Genomic DNA, 10101 nt, shown 5'->3' with positions numbered 1-10101 from the left:
TATGTGCGCCTTGCTGGGCCTGATTTGAATTCACTTTTACTAATGGTCGCGCACGCTCAGCACGCTCTCCGCTGCTGTCGAGAGTTTTCAGGAGTGTTTACGCGGCCGAAACTTTGCAATGACGGGGCTGCTGTCTGTGTTTTCTCTGCTGCCCGTCCAACCCTTAAAGAAGGAAGATGGCGGTGATGGAGAAGCAGAGGACGATGATGATCCAGGCGGGTCGGGAACAGCGAAGGCTGATGAACGCAAACGGTCTTCACAGGACGACGAAGATTCTTCTGATAAAGAGGCTGAGAGGTACCTCTGCATTCATGCTTTCTCAGTATCAACACATCACTGTTGTGTGGACAGATGCTCAGTTTGTTTTTATGATAGCCTGTTGACTGAGTGCCGCACACATATTTATCTATCCAGTTGTTCACATGTGAACTCCTCTTCAGTTTTTTTTTTTTTATGAGTTTAGTACTAACTCTTCATCTTCTGATGATTTTTAGAAACTTGTTGCGTAAAGCCAACATGAAGCTCAGTCAGGTGCTAGTTGAAGTCTTGAAGACCACAGCAGCAGCAGAGGAAACGATGGGCCTCCACATGCAGAGTCTGCGTGATGCTTCCGGTGCAGCACAACTTCCCCACTCCACCACACAGTCAGCCAATACAGAGCCACTCCGACTTTATAACACAGGTGAGCAACATCAAGATTCAGCAGTAATTCAATACTGAATCCAGTTATTAGCCAAACAAACAAGTGAAAGAGCAGACTGCAAAACTTCAAAATATGATTATGTGTTTGGACTAAAAATACTGCTGATAGTAGCTGACCTTGTAGTACGAAAGTCATCATCAAAAACGACACTGATTAATTTCTTGAGATTTCTTTAAAACTCTAGACTTGAATTTCAAATTTGATTAGTCTCGCTCAAAACACAAAATAAAGCAATAACACTACATCCAGTTATTTTAGCATCTGTAGCTGCAATTTAATTGCTTCTGTGATTAATAGGAAATGCAGTACCATGTGCCTGAACAAGGAGATGTTGCCTTCTGTGGAAAAAGTTGGCAAGCGAACATTTAATGCGATCAGATGCAGATAACAGTGCTGATGGTCGTATAATTGAGGTGTTAGAAAAGTATTAGATTGACCTAAATGGATGATTAAAGGTGAGGGTTATGTCTCCATGGAGGCTAAGCACAACACAGTCTCTTGTTAACTTTAGATCCTGGATTCATTTGTTATTTTGATACTTCCTAAAAAACATAGCTGCTCATAGTAATCAGTGACCTGCAGGTCATCAATAGGACATCAGAGGTTAGACGATTGTTTGGCTAACCTGGCGTAAGTCCAATGTTAGACTTTATCATGCATGCATTTCAGGTTGTCACTGCACAGACACTAAACATGTCCGCCCGTATGCCTGCACTCTCCAAACAGACTGAGAAATATTATAATAAGAACATTATAATAATACTCGTCTGTGGAGACCACAAGCGAGTATAATCCTTATTCTTCTTACTTTATTTTTGGGGGGGAAATATTACCTCTAAAGAGGACACTGAGGATTACAACACATTCTTGGCACTTTTGTACAAATTCCTATTATAACAGACTTTTGCTGATTGCAGGTCAAAGTGGAATAAAAAGCCAAATAGTATTTTTAAAAAGTATGGTTGTGCTTATCTGGGAGGCATTCAACGTAACACTTAAGTCTTTTTTTTTTTTATTGCACAAGTTTTCTCAAAAGCTTGTTGTCCCATGACTGATATCGGTCATAAAGTCCAGCCAGTCGTGTATGCACGGTAGATCGGGGTTGGTCTTATCACATACTTTCATGCAAAACAGTTGGAGCTGGTGAATCTCCGACCTGTGTGACGTTTATATATGCAACCGTGACAGCACTTTATCTCATTTCCCCTTTTTAATGAAAACATATTTAAAACACAGTTGAGCAACAAATGCCTGTAAAAGTCACAAAACACCACACATAAGTGTGCCCGTGTTGCACAGCAACTACAGCGCGTTAAGTGTTTTTGTGCCACATCAATTCATTAACTTTTCTGTTAGTTTGTTTTGCATTACCCCCCACAGTGTGAACTCTTCCAAGTTTTGTTCCCAGGTTGCATAAGAAGTCTTTCATTTAAGAACAGAGCCAGTTGGGTTCCACACATTTTTTTTGTGGTTACAATTAGAGAAACCAGTGTCATAATAAAACCGGCTCGTGTCCTTCAGAAGCTGCTTTGTCCTGTTGTGCTGCATCTTTATGTCGCGCTGCCTTCTTCTTCTGCTGTCATGATACTGTGTGATTATGAGCTTAATAACATAATGTGAGTTACATAATCTGTCAGCTGTGTTACGGGCAGTTATGCGAGTGTGCTGGACCCGGTTTGAACTGGATGATGTGTGCACGCTCACCCTTATTTTGGTTATATATTTAGCACTCTTTGGCATATGACTAGCATTTTTAATGCTTACCAAACATGAAGCTTTAAACTGCTGCGTCCTTACTTAGCATCTGTGAGTCCATGTTGCTTCCCCGCAGTACTTTGGTTAATCTCAAATTAGGCACCACTCAGGCCCTAACTGAACTTTTAGATACAGACTATTAGATTTAACTTAAAATATGCACACGTTGAAACAAACATGATGCATTTCTGCCTTCTGTTGCTCTGGTTAAATTCCAGGTTATACTTCAGGACGTTTACAGGGCGGTGAGACTGGTGCAGACAATGTGAGCATGTGGTCCAGAGAGATGAAGACTCCTGAGGGTCTGGAAGTGTCCCAGCAGATGATGGACAGTCTGCTGCTCGGGCCAGGGCCTCAGCTCGAGAACGAGGAATATTTAATGGGAATCAGCAGCCGACTGCAGACAGCTCTGGAGAAAATGTTGATGGCCATCACTGATACCACTAACCAGGTATACCCCAAGCATTGTTGGTTGTTAATGATTTGAGTTGTCCCCTTCCATTCATTTATTAACTTTTTTATTGGGTAGCTCACCTGTGAGTCTTATCTTAATGGGCAGATTTAGTTATTTTTAACCCAATTATAATAAAAAAAATTATTTAAGCATGCATAATAATAATAAAAAAGCCCAAACAATGCTTGATCTTTTTAATATTTACTGGTACTCTCTGCATCCTGAGACTTGCAAAAGAAGACGAGTACTGCTCCCTAAATATGAGGGAAGAGCTGGCAGGAAGTTAGCTTACCATACAGGCTAGAAACAAGGGGAAACGGCTCATGTGGTTTGCTCCAAAGATCAAAAATCCCCCAAAAGTACCTCTTTAACTAACCGATTAACTCAGTACATTTCATTAATTAGCAAACCAACTCATAAAAACCATTTCCAGGGAACCAGAGGTATCATTCTCCTAATTAAGCCTTCATTAAGTGATAATAAATTAAAGTTTAGCAAGAGACCACAAGCTTTAATATTTGACATTTTTCTTGCTCTGACTCATTTTGACACCTTGCCCTAGCTTATTGTCCTCTGTCCAGTGAAACTGGTTCTCTGTGGGTTCAGGTTTCAGAACAATCCCTCATGAATCACCCTGTGTTTATGTCCCTAAAAGTTACCAATAAACAGAAAGCTCCAGTGACACATGTAGGCTTTGTCAAAGTATTTAAATGCACACACTCAACTCCGTCACCCCGCTCCCCTTCTCTCGTTCTACTCCTGTTCATGGAGACATAATAGGGATGAGGTGGCAGAATGTGACTGGCAACAAAGTTGTCCTGTCTAGAAACTCGTGCACACAAAAGAGCAGCCTCATTCCCAGCGGTTGCCTGTAGATACGAGGAGTATTTACACAGAGCTTTTGTCCGGCCTCCCAGCCTATCGTAGTCCAGTTCCACCAGAACAACTCCATCCCCCTCCCCTTAGGCCATCCACGTAGAGCATATCCTGTGACAACGCGCAGAGACGAGGCCAGTCTAACTAGGCCAGTGAGCGTGTTACAGTAACTGAATGCACAGTGTATCACCCCAGCGGCTGAAATTCATGTGTTATTCATGCTCGAGTGAGCTTTATCGTGGCAATCTAAAAATAGCTTTAAAGAAATTTCAGGCTGTTGTTTTAGCATCCATTTACACCACACTGTTATTTATGGAATCACTGGTTGTTAGGGGTTTTGGCGTGTTTGTTTGTTTTTTCAAAGGGTATATTCTCCAAATTTTGTTAAGAGTAATAATTTGGGTTACCAAATAATTTTAAGCAGCAATACCAGAACTCTTCTAACAGAGAAACATGTGCTCTAGTAATTTTAAATAGTTACTTTTAACCATTCTCTGGCATCATATAGACCAAATAATTTTATAAAGGTAGTTAAGAAACTGCTACAAGGTGAAAATGATCCTTATTTGTTCTCCGGTAAAGAAATACTGAAGTTTCTACAAGCTGCTTTTTAATTTGTGTGTACTTCTCCAAGTACATGCAATTAATCGCTCCCATAAACTTGTAATCAACAAAGCCTCTAATGGCGTCTCAGTGATTTTCCTGCTGCTATTGATCCTGTGTTCATTTGTCTTGTCTCTGGCTGGTGCTAAGTGATCATGTCTTGGATTGATGTAACAAGCCCGATCAGGAATGTTAACTGTCTGTTGAACAACTGCTGTAAATTATTTGCCTGGGGAAGGTGTTTGCGTGGTTATTGCCCACTCCCATTATACGTGGGCGAGATGTGGAAATTGCTCGTGTGCAGCAAATTCAAAAGTTGACTCTACAAATGGAGACTTTACTTTAGGTTTGACCAAGAGGCAGCGTGTCAAAAAGCCTTAATTGCTTTTTTTTTTTTTCTGCTGTGCACAGGAAAAGGAATCTGGTTTGACAGCTTTCTGAAGGGAGTGTGTTTTGTCTGTGGTTATTTCTGTGTATAGGGAGTGTGTGTGTGTGAGAGATCTATTTGCAAGTCTACCTAGCCCTCTGGCTCTAAGGATTGAAGCCACACCTGCTTCCCTCCCACTTTTTTTCCCCCAGCAGTATCCTGCTCTCTGTAATGAATGTAGGAAGTGGAAAAAGTGCCCTCGTCTGTTGAAAATGCTTTTGGATGGTTTGGATTTGAATCTTTTTTTCTTTTTTTCCCCCCTGTGGCAGAAGCGTAGAGATGGGTAAAGGAAGTTTAGCAGTGTGAGAGTATCTCTCGCTGGTAGTAATTAAACCTCGCCTGACAGGAGAGTAGTGAGGGATATTATGGTAAGAGCACGGGAGCATGCGTGGAGCGGGAATGACAGCAACCCTAGAAGGAAGTAAGAAGGAAAGAGTGAGTGACTACAGATCTGAGCGCTGTCATTTCACCCTTGGCCGACTGCTGCTCGGACTAAACAATTAAAAAGGGGGCCAGTGGGAGGCTTCCCGGCAGGTTTGGGTTGCTACAGCGGCATAGTATTGTTAATGAATCTCCAGAGAGAGAAAGCGAGTGGAGGGAGAGGAGAGCAGGCGGGAGCAGATGTGGGGGTGTGAGCTTCACTGAGCGGTATGATATGGTTTCACTTCGAAGAAAAAGAAGAGCAGAGAGAAGGCTGGGGAGCTTTAAAGAAGGCATAGAGCAAAGAAATGCTTGTCTTTGTGTTTACATACCTCCTGCAGTCACGGTCAGGAATGCTCTTTAACCTGCTGGACCCAGAAATGACTTCCACCTGCTGCCGAGGATGACACTTTCTAGTAGGATCATAAAATCCTCACCCTCACCGGATGATTTTCTCTCTCAGCATTTACCTGGATTTCTTTCTACCTCAACCAGAAAGTATGTGATTGAGCTGACGTGAATGTCACCTCCAAAGATTGTTTACTCTTCTGCTGAGCGTACCAAACACATAGAAACTGTTGCTTGGAGCTATCCACAACACTATTCACGCCTTCATCCCCCGCTGGACTTCATTGTCATTCTCAGTTTGCCTAGCTCAGCCTGACGGATAACAGCACCTGGAAATCCTTTTTGATGACTTCAGATAAGATTCAAAGTGAGGTTCTCCCATCATCCGTACGTCGTCTACCATGGATTCATATCGCTCTTACTGGAACTCGAGTATGCAGAGCAGCACGTGGCTCGAAGGGGAGGACAAGGATGTGTACGAGGTGGAATCTCGCATACCCCTTCCTCGACCGTTCCCATTTTGCAGCACGCTGAACGAGAAAAACGCTGTGGTGGTGCAGACACAGATTTCACATGTCAATCACAGGACTAGCGGCCACCTTCTTAAAGTCGTCTCCAAAATCTCCCTGCCCACTCCCCCTTATACAGTAAGTTTACACCTGGTAACCCACAGATGGACTGTGTGTAAATTATACTTGTGGAGGTTGTTTGTGCTGCTCTTTACAGCTCAGTAGTTCAGATCTACATATTCAGGTGTGAGTTGAACCGTTCCACGTAGGCACACTTGGGAAACGATTATAACTTCTCTGTGGTAGGATCATGTTACCACTTCCCATAATTTTACAATCAGACCTTTGCTCAGGGAGATATGGAAATCTATGGAAAATGTAGTGTGGAATGAGGTAGTGTGCTCCTGGTTTATTGCGTTTTAATGATTTCATAGCTGTCCACAAGAAAAATATGCCTTCTGTCACATGACCAGCAGGTCTTTGCACAAGGATGATATAATTATTGTATCACATCCTGCACACAACCACAGTTTATTACTCGCTTTAGCTGGCCCTTTACGCAATGCCAACACACCTGTTGAAGTTTATCATAACAACATTGCACACAGACACTGCTGAACGCTGTTGTCAAAGCATTTGTAATGGTTGTTATACTTACACAACACTTTTTTAATTTGAACATACTTAATTTGATTTGCCAGTTTTTGTTTCTGCTGTAAATCCTTTGAAAGATGGGCAGTGTAGTGGTATGGTGGTTAGCACTGTTGTGTGGTTGTTCTAAATTGGCTTCAGGTGTTTCTGAGGTCAGTAACAGCTGGGACAGCTTTCAGGACCCCTGTGGTGAAATTAAGTTGGACAAGTTGACAATCTTATTCTTAAATAGACTGATGGATACACTTCAAATCGATATCTGGATCTTCTTCTTCTTTCAGCTGCTCCAATTAGGGCAGGAATGTCAAATTAATTTTACTTTGTGAGCAATTTACAGCCCCTTGTAATTGGGCCACATAGGTGAAACTACCCTTTCTGTCTCAGAAAGGTTGGGGAAACCTGCAGGCAGCTGAGACTCAAGAAGTCTCTTGGATGAGTGACGAAACGTTTCTCCCATTGAAAATGCTACGTCCAGATGAACAAAATCAACCTTTTGGGATCCCCTTTCTGTCAGTGTAAAGAAATTTCACTACACATTTAATCCTCAAAATACCTTAATATAAGAAAAAGAAGTATAATTGTAAAGAAATGATGTTGTAATGAAATGAAAAACATCTTAAATTGTAAGAAATAAATATGTAAAATGACAGAAAGTGTATCCATGTGTACAATGAATAGTGTGTAATGGATACAGTGTAGCCCATCCTCCCATTATTAAAAAAAAGAAAAAAAAGAAGATGAATTATTGCCTAATTATTTTGGTGTCTAATTAATGCCCATGTGGGAAATCTTTTATCTGTAAACATAAAGCTGTAAAACTTTTGAAAATATAGTTAAAAGTCCAAAATTTATGCCTTCTTTTACCTTCTCCAAAGTTGTTTATTGGGGGTGGATTGAAGTTTGCTGGGCTGATTCTGGCCCCCCGAGCCTTATGTTTCACACCCCTGCTTTAGAGGATCACCTGCCTCCGTCTCATCCTACCCTTAGCATCCTCCTCTGTCACACCAACCCTCTGCATGTCCTCCTTCACTCCATGCATGGATCTTCTCTGTGATCTTCATATTTTCCTCCTGCATGTTCAACATGATATGTCCAGTGTGTCCATTATCCCTCCTCTGCACGTCAGTTCTAATCAATATGTGCATATAGGTGGTTTATCACAATTTGACACCTGTGTAAAATGACACACACATCAGCAGTAAGAGGCTTAAAATGCTTTTATACGTGGGGTACAATTATAATATCACAATAAAAATAATCATCAAGCTGTCCAAACCAGAATTTAACTTTTTCATTTCAATGAGAGATGTCCTGGTCATCATCTTCTATTCACTGCTGTAGAAAATTTAAAGTTGTATGTAAAATTAGTGGGCTTTAATGAAATAGTGCATTTTCACAGTAATGATTCGTTACTGTAAAGACGCCTTCATTCTTGTTAAAGATCATCTCTTTCCACTTCTCCTCTCAGGTCGAACATGCCCGGATGACCCAGACTGAGCTGATGCGGGAGTCCTTCCGCCACAACAAGGAGATGAACGAGCTCCTCCAGAAGCAGGAGGAGCTGCAGGAGAGGGTGATGGAGGAGGCTCGGGCACGGGAGCAGCTGGCTCTGGAACTTCACCGAGCGGAGGGTGAGGTTTTACTTTTATTTAGGAAAAATCTTCTAATTTATGTTGATTCTTACAAAGTGACTGAAGGAACTGAGCTATAGCTTCATTTTAATTTAAGTGCTGATCAATTTTAATGTCAGCCAGGGAAGCGTTCGTTCTTTGTGGGCCTTGTAAGGGACACTTCCTTTACAGTAGCCTCTTAGACTCTGATCGATGATGTGATAAAGTGAGTCTGACAAATGATTAGAGAAAATGGGGAGAGCTGCATTAAGTGGAAACGCATGTGTGCATGGGGTTGGAGGCTGTCACGGGGAGTGATGGGATCAGCTGTTTGAGAGGCCATCTGTGGTGAGAACTCAGCAAATGGTAATTATTGTTTCTGAGCCTGTCTTTGGGTTTGTGTTTGAACATTTGATTGCATATGTGTGACAACAACATTATGAAGGACTGTGAATGGTGGTGAGAGTAATCACGAGAGAACAAATTTAAATATTTAAGCTATTAAAGTCCAGTAGAGTAGTTAGAATGCTGCGATGGGCCTGGCTGTCCATGTCAGAGACAGCTGCCCTATGAGGGTCAGCTGTTGCACCCATATGCATGCTCACACCAGAAACTCACGGGACCCACTACATCCACTACACTGTCGTTTAAAGCCCAGTTTGGTAGCAGTAGAGTACAACAATTATTCCCTTCTGATTAGCTGTGTGGACGCTGTGAGCAGCGGTGAGTTTATCGCATTTTTAATCTCACTTTTTTTTTTTTTTTTTTTTTTTGAAGATCCTGTTGCAGTGTTTGTTTTCAGTAATCCTAGATGAGATGCAAATATTTGATGTCATAAAATAACTTCATACTTTTATAGGTAGGGCTGCAACAGTGATGATAAATTTGCAACTGTACATCACATGACACCTTCTGTCCTTTGACCCCTGATTTAGATGTGGAAAAACTCATTTAGAACTTTTTTTTTAGCAGCAGTAACTTCAAAGAAAATCAACTAATCCTCACTTTATACACACATAAAAGTCTCATTCATCAAAACAGCTGGGAGGTAATTTTCAGTCAATCATGTAAACAAGAGCAGCTGTTCCTTTCTGGTCGTGTCAGGTGCTTCTTCTGTAAGGGAGTGTTTGAAATTTGCTAAGCGTGTGTTTTTTGGACATCTTCTTGTTCACATACCAGTTAAGTGAAAGAGAAGAAAAATCTGATCCCCATTGTGTGGATAAACCATGAAGCTAAAACCTCAGGGCGTGGCCTTTTCAAACTGGTTTTGAATCAACCCAAGAGACAGGTTCAGCATTGACAAAAGGTGCTTGACTTGATGGAACATATTAGATGTCAATGAAAACACAAACAGGTCCTGCTTTTGTTATGTTTGAATCAGGGGGAAAATGCTTTGTCAGATTAGCTGTAAGATCACGATGATGTGGTGCAGTAATTCTTTGCCACCTTAAATGTGGTTGCAGGTTCCCAAGACACTTACGTTTATCTGGTTAATGATGTTTTTTGTTATTTTAAAGCAAGTAATCATGTGAGTTTGATTGCTGATCATGGAGAGATCCCTCCTTAGGCAAACTTTACACACACCTTAAGTTCAATTTGATATGTTTGAGATAAAATCACCTGACAGCACAGGTGACACTCGCCTACTGTCTCTCAGTGCTGTCATCAAGTCAGAAAATAGACTCGCGGAAGCTCTAGCAGGACAAAATAAACATTTCCTTATCAGTTTTGAGTGTGTGAATGCC

The 10101-nt window shown here is 41.5% G+C and overlaps 1 protein-coding gene across 6 annotated transcripts in view; it reads left to right on the top strand.

Moving 5' to 3' along the window:
- Positions 1–10101, top strand: part of akap9 (A kinase (PRKA) anchor protein 9) — a 65584-nt gene that overhangs the window by 32311 nt on the left and 23172 nt on the right. For all 6 annotated transcript variants that reach the window (XM_076879066.1, XM_024798347.2, XM_076879064.1 and 3 more), the window contains 4 exons: positions 170–297; positions 495–682; positions 2677–2909; positions 8215–8377. In XM_076879066.1, the coding sequence (XP_076735181.1) occupies positions 170–297; positions 495–682; positions 2677–2909; positions 8215–8377 (712 nt within the window). The remainder of the gene's footprint in view (positions 1–169; positions 298–494; positions 683–2676; positions 2910–8214; positions 8378–10101) is intronic.

The sequence above is a fragment of the Maylandia zebra genome, linkage group LG22, assembly GCF_041146795.1.
Source record: "Maylandia zebra isolate NMK-2024a linkage group LG22, Mzebra_GT3a, whole genome shotgun sequence".
Lineage (NCBI taxonomy): Eukaryota > Metazoa > Chordata > Actinopteri > Cichliformes > Cichlidae > Maylandia > Maylandia zebra.
The sequence above is the reverse complement of the archived record's forward strand: the minus strand, read 5'-3'. Positions and strand labels throughout refer to the sequence as shown.